A 21,103-nucleotide genomic window follows, 5' to 3' on the forward strand; every position below is an offset into this window, starting at 1 on the left:
GATCATTGATAGAAATTTAATATAAAGTTGTAGTCAATTTTTAAATCAAGATCAGCTCTTTCTTTGTGAATGTAAAACATCACAGCTGAATTTCAGATTTTAGCAAGACGATCATCGTAACGTAATAAAAAAATCTTAGGTCTGCCCACATCTAGTAACCCATAGCAATCGATCGTCAGCTGACTAGCAAATACTAACTGCTGAATGGTTGCTATGGGTTACTGTGGGTTAAAAACTTAAGACCAATTATTTTACTAACCCAAAATCTTATCTGAATTGTTCAAAATATTTATATAGAATGACAAAAGAAACAAAATTAGGAAATTGACTCCACTGAGCACTGTCAGAAAATTCTCTTTGGCCATGAGTGTTGAGTTAAATTGCCTGCGATTGAATCTGCTCTACTGTGGGTGTCAAGTCTCCAGAAAATGCTCATGAATGCTTATGAAGCAATGCATATGATTTCCTAAAGGCGATTAAAATTATTGCTGGTGGGAAAGCATTTTTAGGAGATTGGTTGTCAGCGGTTGCACATCTATAATCACAGGCGTCAATTTCCCCCGTGTGTACCATCACCCACACAGGAATTTTTTCCTGGAGGAAAGTCACTGAGACCAATGTCCATAGCAACAGTCCATGTACAACAGTAAAATACAACCCTTTTGCAAATTCAAATGAATAGCAACAAGTCTGTTTCACAAAAAGCCTTGTGTGCCATTCTTTAAGTAATATAAAAAGGCAATGAAAGACCTAAACATTCTAGGTTTAATATATAATTAGCTGTAGATCGGACTGGTGTACCTGGGCTGATATACAGATTTCCAAGGACAGCAGTCCTAATAAGTAGTACTGCTTCCCTCTGATGTGTCCCCACCTTTTTTTTTTACCTGTGAGCCACTTTCAAATGTATAAAGAATTGGGGAGCATAACAAGCAAAGAAAAGTTCCTGGGGGAGTCAAATAAGGGCTGTGATTGGATATTTGGTAGTCCCTATATGAACTGGCAGCATACAGGAGGTTCTGTTTGTCATTACATCTTATTGTTATGCAACCAAAACTTGCCTTCAAGTCAGGAATTCAAAAATAAGCACCTGCTTTGAGGCCACGGGGAGCAACATCCAAGGAGTTGATGAGCAACATATGTTGCTTGCAAGTCACTGGTTGGGGATCACTGCTCTAAACATTGGATCAACATGGTCCCTTCTCCTGAAAAAATCATGCCTAAAATGGTACAACAAGCACACTGGTGCAACTGTAGCGTGTGCAACTGTAGCGTGTGCATGTGTTTTGCACTGGGAAAAAGCAGGAAAAGAAGGTGCTAGAACCCAGAAGATGAGTTTTGGGAGTTTAGAGAGCCATTATTTATTTGCATAGGGTTATATAAGGAAATACAGCAACCTTGTGCCTTACCAACTCCATTTACATATTACCTATAGTGTGTCAGGGTTTCATTTGGCCTTTTATTCCAACATTATGTTGCTGAACAGATTTCCTTGTAGGTAAGGTAGCACTGAAGGTGATCAAAGGTTAGCAGGGGGGCTTTGCAGCTGGGTGCTGCGCCCTGGCCCCGCTATAGGGTAATTTCTTTCCTCCCATATAGTTATTCCATCACAGGTACACAGTTGCTTGTCATTTTCAAAAAGACCAGCAGAGCGGGCAATGATACCACTGGCTAATCTGGAAAGGAAAGAGAGCAAATAAGAAGGTATAAAACAAAGACAAGAATTACTTCAAAAGGCTACAGTATAATTTATCATCAGTCTATGTACAGACATTGTACTGATCTTGCAAGCAAAATAAGAGCAGACCACTGCAAATGTGAACTTACTTAGTGCTTTAAGGACTTAATTCAGGCGCTCAAATAAAAAAAATATTTATAAATCAGCCTTGTACTTCCTTCCTCACCAACCCAGAGTGCAGCAACTGACTAATGTTGCTGATCTTTATATCAGTCAATTCTATATAAAAGCAAATTAATACACAAAATTTTCATTTACCAGTGTTACCAGCACAATCAGCTCCTAATACTCCTCAGAAGAAGATTAAAATCAAAGTTCTTAATAATTTAATTTAGTAATTTCAATGAGATAAACTGGGAGTCCTGAGTAATATAAAAGTACTAAGACTATTAAATATATTCATGCACACACAGAAACAATGCAAACAAAACAAACTTAATAATGAGCCATTAACAGCAATACAAGATGAAGTTGGGATGCACCAAAGCCAGGATTTGGTTTGGGATTCGGCAATAATTTCAGCAGGATTTGGCTGAAACCAAGTGTTTGGCCGAACCAAATCCGAATCCTTAAAATCACACGACTTTTGGTTACATGAACACGGAAGTAAAGGAATTTTTAATCAAGAGCGTCTTTTTAACCCTTTCTGCAGCCTGATTTCCATATGCAAATTAGGATTCCGATTCGGTTCAGTATTTGGTTGAATCTTTCACAAAGGATTCAGGGTTCAGCCAAACCCAAAATGGATTCAGTGCATCCCAAATATGAAGCACTAAGATGAAAAAGTGAGTCTAAGGGTAGGAACTGACGGAGCGACTTAGTCGCCCACGATAGATCCTGCAGTTTCCTCCTGCAGCCAAATTTGTGTTACTTCGGAAAACAAAGTGATGCAAAGGGCTTTCCACTGGCGACTTCTATCCTTGCAGGCGGAAAGCCTTTTCAGAGCAGTTAGTCGCCCATGATAGCAGAGATCTATCACGGGTAACTAACTCGCTCCGTGGGCACATACCCTTTAGAACAGAGATGAGCAAATAAAAAAGAAACAAATCTGGATTAGATTAAATTGAATTCATTATTCAATATTTACGTTACCTCCTGCCTGAGTTGCCAGTTATCTTAGAAAGTGGGTGGCACCCATGGCCAAGGTCGTCTTCTCCTTCATCAACCACTAAGGAGCGACCAATGATATCATACACCTGCACAGTGATGAAGTTTGTTCATTAGCTTAGGTCACAGCTGAAGCTGTCTGAGCCAAAGAGACACAGTCACAGGGTCATATTTACCAAAACATGAAACCAGAGCTCGCCACATTTAACCAATTTTGCAGTTCTTTAATCACTTGTATTAGATTTTTAGAAACATAATTATCAAAGGGTTACAACAGAAAACTCTCTTTTCATCCTCTGATAAATTAGCCCATGAAAATGTTATTAACCTGAAAACAAAACTGAGAAATTCAGTCTTATATTTGGCCCAAACTGACAGAAACAGGGCACAAAAATAAGCATGTATGTTATTTAAATACAGAGAAGAAATGAGGACAGTGCCCCTGGCTTGTGTGAGAGCGCAGCACCTCTTATAGAACATAGTGCTTAAAATGGCAGTTTTTCAATTTGAGATTATCTAAAAATTAGTAGAAAGGAATGTTTTTTTATGAAAAGCTATTATTTATATGAAACTGTTTTACATATGAGGGACCTGTAATGTTTAGGGGTATAGTTTTCCTTTAAGTAATCCTTCCTGGAAACACCTTTCACTTGCTTACAGCATTTCTATATTTAAACCTATTCTCTGACTGGGTCATCAATTTTAGTTGTCATGTTGTTCCAATATATCTTGCTATTTATTTCCCCCCTATCTTGAACAAAGCCCCAGTCACAAGCCATATCACAATAGTTGGGGGGGGGGGGTACACCTAGGGCAGACGCATGTGCAGTAGTGAAAAACATGAGGTTTTTTTGTTAACAGAGAAGGAGAGGTAAAAACTAAGTAAGCTTTATCAGAAAGATCTATGTAAATACAGCCATAAGCACTCACAGAAACGCTGCACTCTATCAAAAGAAACAAAGAATTTCTTGTCTCCTTTTTTGTAAACATCGTCAGACTTATTGCTCTCAGAAAAATCCTTCAGGGCATGGGCACGAGTCTGCACAACTCTCTCCTCTCTCTTTGTCCCTCTCCCATCAGAATTTGCTCCCCCTCCTATCAGAATTTGCTCCCCCTCCTATCAGAATTCTTTGCTCCCCCTCCTATCAGAATTCTTCGCTTCCCCTCCTATCAGAATTCTTCGCTCCCACTCCTATCAGAATTCTTCGCTCCCACTCCTATCAGAATTCTTCGCTCCCACTCCTATCAGAATTCTTCGCTCCCACTCCTATCAGAATTCTTCGCTCCCACTCCTATCAGAATTCTTCGCTCCCACTCCTATCAGAAGTCGCTCCCACTCCCACTTCGCTGCAGCACAGAAGCTGCTGAGACCAAGCTAAAATGATAGCTGCTATCTTAAACAAAGAGGGAGCTTCTAGGGCTGTTTACTCGGGCATGGTAAAGCTTTCTGCAGAATAAATATTAGCTTACACTAATGTAGGTAATCTCTTGGCAGTAAAATGCCAAAATGCCTTTCCTTCTCCTTTAAAATTCTGCTTTTCATTCTACTACGTATGCGTACTCGTGCAAAAAAAAAAATGAAAACCAGAAAGAGGATCACTCTGTGGTGCTTGCTGAAAGAACCCCCGGGCCAGTGTAGGTTACTGCTAACAGGAGCCCCAGGTATCAAGTAGGTTAAAACAATCACTGGGTGATACCTAACATTTGGCGCCCCCCTTACATTAAGTTAGTTGTAGACCAATGTACATTATGTACAGAGAAGAGCATTTCTTCACTGCCTGTCTTATTGCATTGAGGTTCATGTGCTTGAGGTCTGTTCTATCACAAATGTGTTGGGGAAATGGGGGCCCACCAATGAAACGTTGCCTAGGCCTGCTGGTACCATAAAGCGGCCCTGGTCACATAACCTAGCAACCAGATAGCTGTTTAAACAGTATAATAAAATGGATTGGGGAGTGCATCAATAGTAAGATAAGCATTATTTAATCACTGAGAGGGTGGCAATTTGTTAGGCACCCTCCAGTGTATGAACACTAACCCTATGCCGTATGCTTGGGCACCTCTGATACAAAAAATGCACTGGGCTGGGATACCTGGATGTGGGGCCCTAGTAATTCTGTAAAACCTAGTGTTCTGCAAAAGTTACTGGGAATCAAAAAATATGATGGTAGAGTTTTTAAAAACTGGTGGTGCCTAAAAAAATAAATAGTTTCCCCAAGTGATTTTAGGTTTCCTTTAAAAAATGCAAATTCAGCTCTAGTTTTAACCTGTAGTTAACCAGAAAAGGATTTTAAAGTTGAATCTGGGGAGAGTGCTGCATTCTATTTCATGAAATAAAGGCCTATCACCACAGCTACAGTGGTTTGGGGCTGAGTGCAAGCAAAATTCTGCAAAATATTAATATGGTACCTTTAAACGTTCATCCATCAGCCTAAAGGAAGCACGTCCATTATCTGCTGCAAATATATTTCCCAGATCTCCAACATGCTATTAAATAAAAATTGAAAAGATGAGCATGCTTGTTTCAAACGCTTTCTCAGAATTTACAATATATATTGAAGGTGTCAATTTAATGTTAAGCATAGGGGTAGCCTGAGTGGAGAATGGTCTTACTGCCTTTTGTATTAACACCAATGAGAAACCAGTGAAATAGACTTCCCTTTGAAGGAAACCCAGGTTAGGTGAATGGCTCAAAAGGAAGTTAAAATAGTATAGATCAATTGAATGTAAACATTCCGGCAGGTCCAGACTGGGATTCAACATAGACCCTGGCATTTCGAGTACACAGAGGCCTAATCAACCCCCACCAGCCCAATAAGTAATAGCTACCTATTGCATCTTACAGCAGCCCCTGTGACATTTTCCAGAATCTGCAAATTGAAGGTCTGTGTGATGGTAATAATTGAATTATAATAAATTTCCAGACAACAGTGGTTCTTTGCTATCTATTTTGTACCAAGAGAAGGGTGAATCACTAATATAATACAATTCAAAAAGTCATACTGCTCTCGGACAAGAAGCTACAGGCCTGAGATAGAAAAGCTTCCAGAAAGCATATTACAAGATAAAATATGGGAATCTATGTTAAACTTATGCACAACACATTAGGGCACATGGTCTGCAAGTGCACTAAGCAAAGTGCAATTTTGAGCGCAATCGTCAAGTTTCTTTTTTCTTTGGTTGCAATACTCTTGACGAAACTGTGTTGCACCTACCGCATTTGCACAACTGGCGTCATTTTTTGTGTTCAGTGTGCAAGTGACCTGTGCACCCTATTCTTTTGGTGCAACTGAACTGCAGAGATTGACGCAGTGTGCTGAAGGGACCCTAGAACTACTGTTTACTCCAGAGGTGATGGTAGCCCCAGGGTTCCCCTGCGTCAATATTCGCTTGCAGCACTAAATTCGAAATGGAAGGAAGGACTGGGCGGTGATAAGCCCATCTTCAGATAAGTGCAAAGAGAGCATTTTGACATAGAAGAACCTTTATGAAAGTTGTGCAACTGAGTGTGGGGAAAGTTTGGGGACCATAACTGCGCTTGCAGATGTACATAATCCCTTTTGAGTATGCATCCCTTAGGGCTCATGCACAAACCATTTCTAGGGACAATATAATAGAAGCCAAACAAGCTTCCTTAGTAATATGTAGTGTATTCTGGAGGCAATATACAAAAGATCAGGTACGTATTGCAGTAGTTAGGTTCCCTAATTAAGATAATATTGAAGCACTTACTCTGTCGTCTTCTCCTGGCCCCCCGTGTGAATTCCTATGTGGATTATAATGCTCACCACAGCTGTACAGAAAATGGAAACATGAAAAACATTCATCTTTGTGTAAACCTATCACCTTAACTTTTGGTATGATGTAGACAGCTATATTACAATCGGCAGTAATTATTCATGGTTTTTGAATTTCTTTTGTATTTTCGTTCTGTCTAGCATTTATGCGGTTGCTAGGGTTTATCTTTCAGAATGGAAGATCAGTAATAAAGGACCAGAAAAAGAAAACAAGCAACTGAAACCCTTTAAGTTGATTCATTTATGGATGCCAGGAACAGTGACCCTGGCAACCAGATAGCATTTTCAGAAAATAAATAGGAATACCAATGGTTCAAAACCTTGACAAAAAATAATAAAAAACAGTTTACAAGTTGCTTATCATAGGCCCATCTAACTATAGTGGATATTACAAGATAATATAAAGGTAAGCATGCCTTATAAGTTCATACAATTCTATTTTAAATATCCTTAACTGTCACTTTTCTACTGGTATAAAATATTACATGAATTACTTAGGTCCAGACTTGGCATTTCAAGTACACAGAGACTCAAACAACCCCCACAGGCCCAATAACTGTCTATGACATCTTATAACATCCGCTCTATCATTTGCCAGAATCTACAAATTGAGTCTGGACTGAAAGTACTACCTATCATTTTTAAAAATGCTAGACCAATCGCTGACTGAACCTAAAAGTAAATAAAGCTTTTATTGACAACCCCAGACTTTCGCATTCCTGCAATTAAACTGCATCCTTCTGCTTTAGACTTAGCAATGAGGTCTTATGAGGAAAAGAAAAAAGAGAAAAAAATATATATATAGTGTAATTCTGTTATTACTTCACAATGTGCACTCTCATGTGCTTTTTAACACCAGTGATGACTTTTACTTATATCACCCTTTTGTGCCCAGTTGTGATATCCCTTTCCGATTGCCAATCTACTTACAGACCCCCTTGGGTTTATATGGCATCCAATTGGTTCGCTTGTAGCTCACGACTCTCTGCTTTCCCACCTCTTAATTTCAGGCAGTATTAGGAACCACTTTACATAGGTAAATTTCCAACTTTAGCAACTTTAGGTTAATTCCACGACTTTTCCGTTTCCCTTTCCCTTCTGTGCACTTACTGTGGGATAAATGCATACGCCAAGCAATAACAGTATTACACTATATTTTTTTTCCCCTTTTTTCTTTTCTTTTCCTCATAAGACCTCATCGCTAAGTCTTGCATCGTCTTGAGTAACGTGTTCTACTTGCGACGATCCAAAGGTTAGACAAGGGGAGATTTGTCATATGCAGTTGTGGAGATTAACAGTGATAGACAAGTACCCTAAGGGCCGTGACAGACAGGGAGATTAGTAGCCCACAACAAATCTCCCTTGTCGGCGACTAATCTCCCCGAAATTCCATCGCACCGGCGAAAATGTAAATCGCCGGTACCGTGATCGCCAAAGTTGCCTCGCGAGGCAACGTCGCCGATTTCAGGAAATTGCCCGCGCAGCGTATGTCATCCCACCGGCGATTTACATTTTCGCTGGTGGGATGGCATTTCGGGGAGATCTCCCAGTCTGTCACATCTGCCCGTCTGTCACGGCCCTAAGCCTCAAAGCAGATAACAAATCTAGATAGCAAAACCAATGTGAGGGGTCAGAGGAACAATTTTATTAGTATTTTATGCCCAAAGCAACTGCTTTCTGTGACATTTTTTTCTCACAAATTTATTTTAAAAATTACCTTTCGCAGCCATTAGAGATGTCACCAAATTCATGAACATGAATTCCATGGAGCCCTGGACTCAGCCCATCTAATGTTCCTTCAATGATACATGTGTTCTCAGATGTTTGGATAAATCGAACAACTCCTTGTATTGAACCTTCCCCTGACATCATGGCTACAGCAGCCCCTAGGTTTTCTGAAATGATTTATAAGACATTGTAAATGAATGCAAAATGTTATACATACATAGATCTGCATGTAAAATGTTTTTATAGGATATTCCAAACCACATTTAGATGACTGTATATTTCTTATGGTGGAAGCATTTTATGATGTAAGTATCCAGTGCCAGTGGCACAATTAAAAGTTACGGGGCCCCACAGAAAAATAGTTTTACACCCCATCCCTTTAGGAGTAACATATTTTTTAAAAACGTGCAAAGAAACTGTGTATACCAGTCAATGCCCCAGTGGGCCCCAGCATTCTCAGGGTCACTGCTCACTTAATAGTATCCACAACAAATTCTGTATTGATACAGAAGCTTGGAACCTTTGGGAAGACCTGATGCGCAAAGCTAACCCACTGTATAAATAGACATATATATATATATATATATATAGATAAACGGAGAGGAACGGCACTCACAGGGAATTTTCACACCAAGGACATCAACAAGTTTGTAGAAAAGTGAGGTTCTTTATTAGTCCGACGTTTCAGTTCCTGCAGGAACTGAAACGTCGGACTAATAAAGAACCTCACTTTTCTACAAACTTGTTGATGTCCTTGGTGTGAAAATTCCCTGTGAGTGCCGTTCCTCTCCGTTTATCTACAGATTACTACACTGTCCTGGCACCCAGGTAGCGTCTCTCACTTTTGGTGTGCAGCTTATGAACTGTTTATATATATATATATATATATATATATATATATATATATATATATATATATATATATATATATATATATATATATATATATATATATATATATATATATATATTATGTCTGGTCTAACCCCAAACCACAAAGTCTATATGGGACAAACTTACTTTATAGACATAACAACATACTGCTGGATACAGCCACCATCAGGAATTACTGGGCCTATACAACTAAGTTAGAGCCCCACTGCCAAGCAGGCCCTAAATATGTACCAACTGATCAGCTGGGCCTCTGGGTGGAGATCTCTGCCAACAAGCAGAATGCAGCCTTAAATGAAAAAAATACCATGTATGTATGGCCACATTGCCCTGCCCCTGATCCACTCCAGCCATGTCCATTATACCAATACCCCGCCCATGATCTGCTTAAACCAATTCCACCCCAATTGCAACCTACAAATCATGCTTTTACATCTCTTGGGAAGCTCTCTGTACTGTACCCCACCCCAGATGCTGGCTCCACTGCTGGATACTTACTGGATTGAACAGTTCCCATTCCCATAAGCACTGCCTTTCGCCCTGTGGTCTCCAATAATTTGTGCACTTCCTCTGCCAACAGGGTAGTCTCCACCAAAACTGATTTTGACTCCATATTGATGCTGAATTCCTTCACACCTAAAGGCAGGAAATCTGATTAGCAATAGTAAGCATATTGCTTAGTCCAACATCTGTATATCATATCTACTCATGCTTTTATTTAAGCATTATTTTAACTACCATAATAAAAAAGAAACACTAATATTCTTTATGATAGGATATAATTTTTTTTTAGCTATGTTAACCATCTCACTTATGCAAGTTTATGCAAAATTAAAATACTAAACATCTTTTATAAGAATCTAAGGAAAAAAAGGGAAAAAAATGTCAGTGACAACCTCCTCCCACCTCTAGCTAATTGTATCCTCAAGGAGAGCTGTATACAAAAGTAACAAATTGTGAATAGAATCAACCGTTCAACGTCTAATTGGAATAAAACACACACAAATGTATATTTGTTTGTGGCAAAAGCACGCAATCTAGGATTCTCAGTTTGTTTTTAATTGATTGTGCAAGAATCAGGCCTGATTTATTTCTTCAAAAACACTACTAGCCCCGCCCATCTGTCCCACTTCCTGCTGGCTGCTTTCCCAGGTTGTACAACAGCCATTCTCAACCTGTGGGTCACGACCCCTTTGGGGGTTGAATAACCCTTTCAAAGGGGTCACCTGAAAAAGTTTCCGATGGTCTTAGGAATAATTTTATGGTTGGGGGTCATCACAACATGAGGAACTGTATTAAAGGGTCAAGGCATTAGGAAGGTTGAGAACCACTGTTGTACAGGGAGGCCAGAGGTACTAAGCACACTGCACTGTAGGATAGGTGGATCTGACAGGTAACTAAAGCCTGTCTTTTACCCTCTTATTGTGCTTCTAGCAGAGACTGTTAGAACACACCCCTCATCTAAAACAGGGACAGGGGCCTCAGCAGATCTACAGGAAGCTCCAATAATAGGGCCAATTTTAAAGATTATGATAATTTCTGTAGCCCAGAGTGAAGCCAGTACCATCTATAATTTATTTTTGCCTACAAAAATGGAGGCGGGGATTACAGTTATGCTGTATGTCTCCTTTAATGAATAGAAATCTGGCTCTTCACTATCCAAGTATGATCAACAACACAGGTTTGTGGAAATATTTTGTTATGCCTCGAACAAAGGTGATTTCTGATGACCTCCAAAAAACAGCTTTGATGCCCACCATGCTGAAATTGTTACAAAACTATTTTTAAAGGGTTTGGACTCCACCATTCCTCTGTTAGGCAGATTGTGTACAAATGGAGAAAACACCATGTAAAAAACTCTAAAACAGTTTTAATATTATGATATAACCATGCCCCTTTAACTTTAAAAAAAAAAACACATTGCCAATACACTTAAAACTCGAAGGATGAATCTATAACCTCCCACCAAAAGGACATCATTTAGTATTGCTTTACAGTAAACACAAATAACCTGTGGTATGTCTATGATACCACTATTAGGGGGCATTTTATCCAGCTTTCATCCAGAATCAGGAAAGAAAAAAAAATATAAAAAAAAAAATAAAATAAATAAGCATCAAACCATCAAATCTATCACACATAAATAAATGAAGTCCTAAACTTACTATAAACTATCCCTACATAAAACAGAACACAATCTAAGTAAACAAACACTCCTAACTAAGGCCTTCCCTGCCTCTATGTGAGTGGAATCACTTACGGTTTCCATTCTGCATTTCCCAAGCATCACTGACAATGACAGTTTGTGTGTCTAAGGCCCCATTTTAATCTCCCAGATCTTTTTACTAAAGCAGATGAAATCCTTTTTATGTATTCGGCTTTGTATGGTTTCCCCATGTGTGTATGAGATTCCTCTGGGGGGGGGGGGGTTCAGTTTCTACCACAATCCAAAAACACAGATTAATCAGCTCTTGATAAAATTGACCCTACTACCCACTCAATTTGGCATTACTAAAGAAGCCTTTAGCATAAATATTAAGCCTAAAAATAGGTCAGAATGATCTTTTTGTAAATAATGTGATACCAATATGGAATCTCAAGCAAGCCTTTCAAGACCTGCAAACCATTCTACATCAATACATATATATGCTACATATAATACATAAATAGGAATTTTAATTGGTCCTCACCTTTAACATCTTGTAATGCTTTCTTTAAAGCACGAACACAACTTTCGCAGGTTATCTGCACTGCAAACTCAAACTATAACAGAAGAAAGTATGGTTACTATTTACAGTAATTACAAAAAGAAATGTAATCGTGTTCAATCAAATTCAGGATTGGGTTTGGGATTCACATGAATGCCAGGACTTTTTTACTAAAAAAACCCTCTAGTTTATTTTTTAAAAATGTGAACTTGAATACTGATAAAGGCCTCACAAAGCTTTGTATGGCTAACCCAGGAAATGATTTACTCATAGATGATGCAATTTTTGGTTTATTTGAATGCGCAAAAAACAAATGTGTATGGACAGCACAATGGGAAAAAAATCCAGTTCTGACTTATGGGAAGGCAATGTACCACAGACTCCATTATATGCAAATAATTCACTCTACCATTTAAAATGTTATTCTTAAACCAACAAATGTATTTTTTTAGTTGTAGTATTGGCGTGTAGGTGCCATCTCAGTGCATTGTGCCTGACTCTGAGCTTTCAGAAGGACTACACATTAGAACTGCTTTCAGATAACGTATTGTTTCTCCTACTCCCATGTAACTGGAGGAGTCCCAAGCCAGACATGGATTTCTTACTATTGAGTGCTATTCTAAAGCTGGGCATACACGCACTGATAATATCGTACGAAACGAGGTATTTGGTGCGTGTATAGCAGGAGGCTGCTGATATCGGTCGACTCGACGATCCGCCAGGTTAAAAGATTTTGATCGGGCGCCATAGAAGGCGCCTGATCAAAATCTGCCGTCAGGACTGAATCGGCAGAAGGAGGTAGAAATCTTATTGTTTCTACCTCCTTATCTGTCGTTTCAGCCCTGAAGGTTAGTGGCGGATTTACCGATAATTAGTGCTGGGCGGTATACCGGTAAAAACCGATCACCGGTTTTTTTTTTGAAACCGATATGAATTTTCTACATACCCCCATTCCGGTGTGCGTGAATACTTCCGGGTGCGCGCGTGACGTCAGCGCGCACGTGACGTCAGCGCGCACACTCTACAAAAGCGCCATCGCTAGGACGCATTCAGAGTCGGATACCAATGTGAGCTGTCGGGGGGTGCCTGGCAAGTAATTATATTTTATGTGAAGGGGATGGGGGGGTGTTATTTATGTGAAGGGGATGGGGGGGTGGGTGGGTTATACTTATGTGAAGGGGATGGGGTTGTGTTTGGGGTGTTATACTTATGTGAAGGGGATGGGGTTGTGTTTGGGGGGTTATATTTATGTGAAGGGGATGGGGGGGTGTTTGGGGTGGGGGGGGGTGTTTGGGGTGGGGTGGGGGGGGTGTGTGTGCGGATGGGGGTGTGTGTGCGGATGGGGGGTGTTTGGGGTGGGGGTGTGTGTGCGGATGGGGGGGTGTTTGGGGTGGGGGTGGGTGCGTGCGGATGGGGGGTGGGGGGGTGCGTGCGGATGGGGGGGTGTTTGGGGTGGGGTGGGATGGGGTGGGGTGGGGGGGTGCGTGCGGATGGGGGGGTGGGGGGTCTGCGTGCGGATGGGGGGGTGTTTGGGGTGGCGGGGGGGTGCGGGTGGCGGGTGTTTGGGGTGGTCACCTAATCATGCATGGGGAAAAAAAAATACCGTCAAATACCGTGATACCGATATAATTTTGAAAAATACCGTGATATAAATTTTTGGTCATACCGCCCAGCACTACCGATAATCGCACGAAAGATCGCAAATTGCCACGTGTGTGGCCACCTTAATATCTACTGGGAGCTGTTATCTTGCTACCTTCCCATTGTTTTGTTGATTGGCTGCTGGGGGGGGAAAGGGAGGGGGGTGATATCACTCCAACTTGCAGCACAGCGGTAAAGTGTGACTGAAGTTTATCAGAGCACAAATGACATGGCTGTGGCACACTCGGAAATGAAGACCATGGCTAGCCCCATGTGAAATTTCTAAATTAAATATAAAAAAAACCTGTTTACGTTTTTGAAAACTGGATTTCAATACAGGATTCTGCTGGAGAAGCTCTATTAACTGATGGGTTTTGAAAAAAAACATGTTTTTCCATGATTGTACCATACCTGCTCCACAAAAAAATTCCTATGTACCTATACTACATAGAAATAGCTAACTGTAGATACTTGTGAAGATATAGCATATCATGTAGGATGAAAGCTATGCAGGACAGTAAGCTATAGCTGTCTTAAATACAGTCATAATTTAGCTAACTAGTCTTTGGGCAGGGCTTGCAGGTAACTGGCTTATAGGAACAGTAACACCAAAATATAATGTGCTGCTGCCCTGCACTGGTAAAAGTTGTGTGTTTACTTCAGAAAGTCTACTATAATTTATATAAATAAGCTGCTATGTAGCCATTCAAAGGAGAAAAGGCACAGGCACATAGCAGATAACAGATAAAACACTATTGTCTTCCACAGAGCTTGTCTGTTATCTGCTATGTAACCTGTGCCTTTTCTCCTTTTTTCCAGCTTGAATGGCTGCCCCCATGACTACACAGCAGCTTATTATATAAATTATAGTAGTGTTACTGTAGCAAACACACCATTTTTACCAGTGCAGGGCAACAGTGCATTATATTTTTATTACGTTAAAGCTCTTTCATTTTTTAGTGTTACTGTTCCTTTAATGTGTGAACTAAAATTTGTGATAAAACAGAAATCAATTGTTAGGGCTCTGGCACACGGGAGATTAGTCGCCCGCGGCAAAACTCCCTGTTCGCGGGCGACTAATCTCCCCGAGTTGCCTACCCCTGCCATCCCACCGGCGAACATGTAAGTCGCCGGCGGGATGGCAGACGCGGCGGCGCGATTTCGCGCAAATCGTCGAGAAAGACTCGCGAGTCTTTTTCGGCGATTTCCTGAAATCGCCCCGCCGCGTGTGCCATCCCGCCTCTCCCCGTGTGCCAGAGCCCTAACAGTCTTTTTAGAACATGATCAAGTCACAGCATGTCCTAATTACTAAGTATCATAGTGACAAAATAGAGTTAATGTAAGAGTCTGTTTATAACATAGTCAAGTCCCAGCAAGCCCTGATTACTAGGTATGGTAATGACAAAATTGCACTGATTTGGCTTTACAGGGTAGATTTTATTTTCCTTTGATTTATGAGATCTACACATCATGCTTTGTACAAAGCTATGCAGACTACAGTTAAACCTTAGTTTTGCATACCCTGATTTTAATCTTCCCCTCATTTTACACTGTTTTTTGTGGTCCCAGCTATATATAATGTATAATTCAACTGTAATTAATTCCATCCAGGATGTGGCACCCTTGCAACAGGATCTGGACAAACTGGCACTCTAGGCAGCTAAGTGGCAGATGAGATAAGATTCAATGATGATAAGCAAAAGGATACATTTTTTATTTGGAATACAAAAATATGCAAGCCACTTATAACCTTAATAGTATATGCTTTATGGAGAAGAACCTGAGGGTATATTTAGTTAAAAAACTTGGGTAATGAGCACAAACTGTTATACTGGTTCTCTTTCCCACCTTTCGTTTTTCCCCTTCCCTGTCCCATTCTCCTTCCTTCCATCTCTCCTTTTTTGTTATATATAATAACTTTGAATAATCACAAGAATATTAAGCCTGATCATGTGCCTAATATACAAAATGTTATGCATGTAAAATTTGAAAACAAATGTAATAATGAAACATGTAAAAAATCAATAAAAACAAAAGTTTACAAAAAAAAACTTGGATAAGCAGAATATTGTCCTGCATTAAAAAAGGAAATAGATTTACTGGAGAAGGGGGTAATTGTCCCTCCTAACAAAGCACTATTAAAGCCCCATCAAGAATATGCCATACGTTTTGGTTTCCAATCCTTAAAAAAAAGACATAATTTAAATAAAAAAGGCCAGTAAGCTGATAACGAGGGGATATAATAACTATAAATAAACAAAGGGACCAAACAATAAACTCACCGGTGCAGCACCAGACTGGGGTGTGTGGGGCCCAATGGGGCTGCCACCCCAGGGGTCCCTGACTACGGCCCGCCCAACCCCCTTCCCGAGCACGCAACCTAATACTTAACTTTGCAGTGATCAGGAGAGGGAAGTCTGTGAGGGGCGCCAATGCTTTGGCCATCCCAGTCCGACCCTGCTCTGATGCTTTATTCACCACTAGATCTTTCCAGTGGACATCAAATTAAAATACAGGAGGTTTCATCTTAAAGGATTACAGTTAACAGAGCTTCTCCAGCAGAATCCTGCATTGAAATCCATTTTTAAAAAATGCAAAAGATTTTTTTAAATTGTACTTGAAAATTTCACAGGAAGCTAGCCATATTCTTAATTTCCTATGGTGCCACAATCATGTGATAAACTTCAGTCACACTTTACTGCTGTGCTGCAAGTTGTAGTGATATCGCCCCCCAGAAGCTGATCAGCAAAACAATGGGAAGGCAGAAAGATAGCGGCTCCCAGTAGATATTAGAATTGCACTCAATAGTAAGAAATCCAAGTCCGGCTTGGGACTCCTCTAGTTACATGGGAGTAGGAGAAACAATAGGTTACCTGAAAGCAGTTCTAATGTGTAGCGCTGGCTCCTTCTGAAAGCTCAGAATTAGGCACAGTCCACTGAGATGGCGCCTACACAACAATATTACAACTGAAAAATGCATTTGGTGTACTGGCGGTACACTTCCTCAGGAGCACAATTGACATTTGATTTACTGTCACTTGTGCTCCTGAGGAAGTGTACCGCCAGTACACGAAACGCGTTGGGCTATTTAAGAACCTGTATTTCTTCTACATCCTGTAAGTTATATTGTTTTTAGCAGTTTCCTATAATAAATAATATTGCACCATTTGTTGCTCTTTTTCCTTTGTGCCTTATTGAAGATACAGCTGCAATCTGCATCAGGATACATTTTATTCATTTGGTTACTATCTGCACTTGGATACATCTCATTCATCTGGCCTGGTAACCTTGCCATCTGGATGCAGTTGCAATCTGCACCAGGATACTTTTTATTCATTTGGCCATAATCTGCACTTGGATAAATCTCATTCATTTGGCCTGCTAACACTGCCATCTGGTAAACAGTTTACACTACTGCACTTGGGTGTTTATATACATTTGCTGAGTACATGTTTATCTATATTGGGAGAAGGTCTCACTTCATGTAAACGTTTTTGCACTATTATATATTTTTTGTTTTCCACATATGCGCTCCGGCTATCTATATCTGTGAACGTCTTGGGACCCAGTCAAAGGGGTTGATCAAAGGTGGAGCTGCAAGCTTAAATGCACACGTGTTGTTATACTGACTGCACACTGTATGAAATCTCACCATATCTAGAGCGCTGAGGATTTGGTATTGTATATACCCCACTACAGATTAATTCCTTGAAAAATGCATTTGTTGGCTCAAGAATAAAATTTTAATTGAAATATATTAAAGTTAATTATTTACTATGTAAACAGTGCAATTTAGAAATAAAACGTATACCATAAAAATCTTAAAAAGTATCACTTTAAGATGCAGAGATAATACAAAGTGCTAAAATTAACACTTAGTACAAAGTTTTTTTCTTTGCTCTGTGTCATCCAGCAGTTAGGCATGTTTCATAATAGAAACACTACATGGAAAATTACATTTAGTTTGATTAAAAAACACAACTACAAAAACAGCTAACTAGGTGAGTGGAAATAGGCTGGTTCATCTTCCAAAAACCTTTTTTTTATTTTGCCATCCTCCAGTTAAATAGATCCCTTAGTTTTTCCTTTGGCTGGTGCTGCTGTTAGCTGAAAACTGCACAGTGGCGTTTGGCATTCACGCATGCGCAGTAAAGTAAATATACTCTACTGCATATGTGAGAATAGAAATTGTGCAAGGGATGCCTGGAACGCCAGCAGAAAGGTAAGCAAAAAAGGGTTTATTTTAGATTTCTTTTACTTATTGTAAAATTAAGGATCCCAGACCTGTTCATAGTTACAGTAATCGGAGTATTTTTCAGGTAGTTTGCACTGCCAGACATGAAAAATATATAGTAATATAGTGAGTTAGGTTGACACTCGTCCATCAAGTTCAACCATTTCCACCTATATAAAACCAGCCTAGCTGCTAGTTGATCCAGAGGAAAAGCAAAAGAAACACTTCTGAAGCCTCTCTAATTTGCTGCAGAGGGGGAAAATAATCCTTCCTGACTCCAAGATGGCAATTGGACCAGTACCTTGATCAATTTGTACTGAAAGCTATCTCCTATAACCCAGTATTTCTTCCATTTGCTAAAAAGCCATCCAACCCTTTCTTAATGCTATCTAATGTATCAGCCAGTAAGATTCAGGTAGAAAATTCTCAGCTCACTGTAAAAAATATTTAGATCAGTGTTCCCCAACCAGTGGCTCGTGAGCAACATGTTGCCCCCCAACCCCTTGGATATTGCTCCCCGTGGCCTCAAAACAGGTGCTTAATTTTGAAGGCTGCCAGTCCACATAGGGGCTATTAAGAACCCAATTATAGCTCTTATTGGCACCTCCAGGAACCTTTTTCATGCTTGTGTTGCTCCCCAACACTCTTTCATTTAATTGTTGCTCACAGGTATAAAAGATTGGGGATCCCTGATTTAGATGGAACCTCCTTTCTTCTAATCGGAATGGGTGCCCTCGTATCTGCTGGAAGGAACTACTGGTAAATAAAGCATTAGAGAGTTTATTATCCCCTTATATATTTTTACATAGTTATCATATCCCCTATTAAGCATAAATAACCCCAACTTGGCCAGTCTTTCTTCATAACTGAGGCTTTCCATACCTTTTACCAGCTTAGTTGCTCTTTTCTGGACCCTTTCTAATTCAATAATATCCTTTTGAGCACTGGAGACCAAAACTGAACAGCATATTCTAGATGGGGCCTTACCAGCGCTCTGTAAAGGGGTAGAATAATCCCCTCCAACTGCGAATCTATGCCCCTTTTAATATGGCTCAAAACCTTGTTTATGCTTTCAGTAGCTGCCTGGCATTGCCTGCTACAAGCCAAGTTTATTATCTACAAGGACTCCAAGGTCCTTCTCCATTATGGATTTGCCTAGTGCAGTCCCATTAAGGGTATAAGTGGCTTGCATGTTTTTACATCCTAGCTGCATGAACTTACATTTATCCAAATGAATTCTCATCTGCCCAAATTACCAGTTTGCCGAGATTCTACTGCAAGGATGCCACATCCTTGATGGAATTAATTGGGCTGCAGTTTTGTGTGATCTGCAAACATTAATACATTACTAACCATACCTTCCCATAACTCATTAATGAACAAGTTAAATAAAGTGGACCCAATACCCTGTGGGACCATGCTAAGAAACTTACTCAAAGTAGAGAATGTACCATTAACAACTACCCTCTGTACCCGATCCTGTAGCCAGTTTTCAAACCATTTGCAGAAGTGTTTCTTGCCCGAGGCGGCTCCCCTGATGCCGCCCCATACCTTTACAGCGCCTGGGGGGGGGGGTACATCACTAGTGTAGAGAGCACATGGCGCTCTCTGAACTAGCGGAGCTGAATTTCCATTTTAAAGAATGGAAATTTAGCTCTTAAAGTTACCAGGAGCGACTATTTGCCGCCCCTGGTAACATTGGGGGCGCTGCTGCCTGAGGCAAGTTTCTCAACTCACCTCATGGTAGCAGCGCCCCCGTCTATGTGCAAACGACTCATATAGCCTCAAGCTTCCAAAGAGAGCCCATTGCCACATAAGTTTCTTGGCTGGGCTTGGCACTTAGGGCATACATCCAGATGGTAAGGAACTGGGGAATATGTCTGTTGCTCCAAAGAGACAACAATGGGGTCCAGATCTCCAGTGGGTCCTGGTTTGAGAGCTTTCTGAAAAGCCAAGAACGACACCTTAAAAGGAGCTACCTACAACCCAAGGCCCCCTCCAAAATCCTCCCTCCCCTCACCTCCCATTAGACTCACAACTGGTCCTTACTGTGTAATGGGCAATTTGGGAGTGGGTGTGAGTTTGAGTTTTCAAAGCAAAATGAAGCAAGTAACAGATTTCCAAAGAGGCCAAATTGTCAAGCTCATCAGTCTCCAATCTGAAGACTATTTAACATTCCAATTGTAAGAAAAATCACAACAACAAATGCTAATCACAACAAGAAGCACTGGCAAACAAATGTAGTCAAAAGTCAAAGCTTACTAATAAGAACAGACAGACATATAATATGACACTACCCAAATGTTGCTGGACAACAAATCTCAACACACTACAACCTACTATTTATTGTCCTGTAAGTTTTGTCACCAATGCTAAATCTGCTCCAGTCTGGGTGACAATACATCCTAATACACTTTATTCGTTGGCATTATCGTTATGAATTGCTGGTGTTAAAACATCTCTATTGCGTAACTGATGAAAATACGCCATACGTTTTGCCACCAGCAATTCACTCTGACACCAATAAAAAGGCATCTTTAGTTGTTTTGTCACCCATACTGGAGGAGATACAAGTGTAATATCTGTAAGACTGGCTACTCTATGATGTATGATATTTCAGTGAGTGCACTGTTCAGTGTGGGTGAAGGGAAATTAACTAATTTTGCCATGAAATATTGTTTGCAAACCAAATAATTTTTGTCTTTTTCTAGTTGCATTATATTACAAACTGTACCATCTTTAGATTGTACATTAGTTTTTTTAAGTTTATGGTAAAGTCAAAAACCATGCAAAAATCAAAGTGAATACTACTAGAACATGCCGATTTGAGCATAGCGGACATAGACGTTTCTGCGTGAGGAAAATGCTACCTTCACCTACTCATGAGAGTAATATTAGTAAGTGTACACACACATTTATGTAAGACGATATAATAAACAGCAAACCCACTTATCTACAGTGAACTGATCACCTTGCTAAGGGCTCTCCTACTTCCCGGTTCCTCCATGCTGCCGATCGCTTATCTTTGGAGCCTGGGTAAACTTCTGCCTGTCTGCCGCCCGTTTCCGGCACTTCTCCATTAATTTTTATTTAACAGTAAAGCGATTGTATCGCATCGCGCAAAGGACATTGGGATTTGTAGTTTCATATATATCAGTCCGGTCATTGCTCAAATGATTTACAGAAACACTATACCACCCCCGAACCCAAATGCACCTACAACTTCGCGATCTAAAAACAACCAGGAACAACTGTTTGA

At 40.2% G+C, this 21,103-nt stretch overlaps 1 protein-coding gene across 1 annotated transcript; it reads right to left on the reverse strand.

The window, feature by feature from the left end:
• Window positions 1-886: 886 nt before the first annotated feature.
• ccs (copper chaperone for superoxide dismutase) lies at window positions 887-20,925 on the reverse strand. The gene is made up of 8 exons (NM_001011020.2): window positions 20,816-20,925; window positions 11,952-12,024; window positions 9,760-9,897; window positions 8,360-8,537; window positions 6,578-6,638; window positions 5,255-5,332; window positions 2,831-2,934; window positions 887-1,676 (listed from the first exon to the last, which is right to left on the reverse strand). The coding sequence occupies exons 1-8, from the start codon at window positions 20,849-20,851 to the stop codon at window positions 1,520-1,522; spliced, it is 825 nt and encodes a 274-aa protein (NP_001011020.1). The 5' UTR covers window positions 20,852-20,925; the 3' UTR covers window positions 887-1,519.
• Between the last annotated feature and the right edge of the window lie 178 nt (window positions 20,926-21,103).

Source organism: Xenopus tropicalis, chromosome 4 (assembly GCF_000004195.4).
Source record: "Xenopus tropicalis strain Nigerian chromosome 4, UCB_Xtro_10.0, whole genome shotgun sequence".
In the NCBI taxonomy this organism is placed as follows: Eukaryota; Metazoa; Chordata; class Amphibia; order Anura; family Pipidae; genus Xenopus; species Xenopus tropicalis.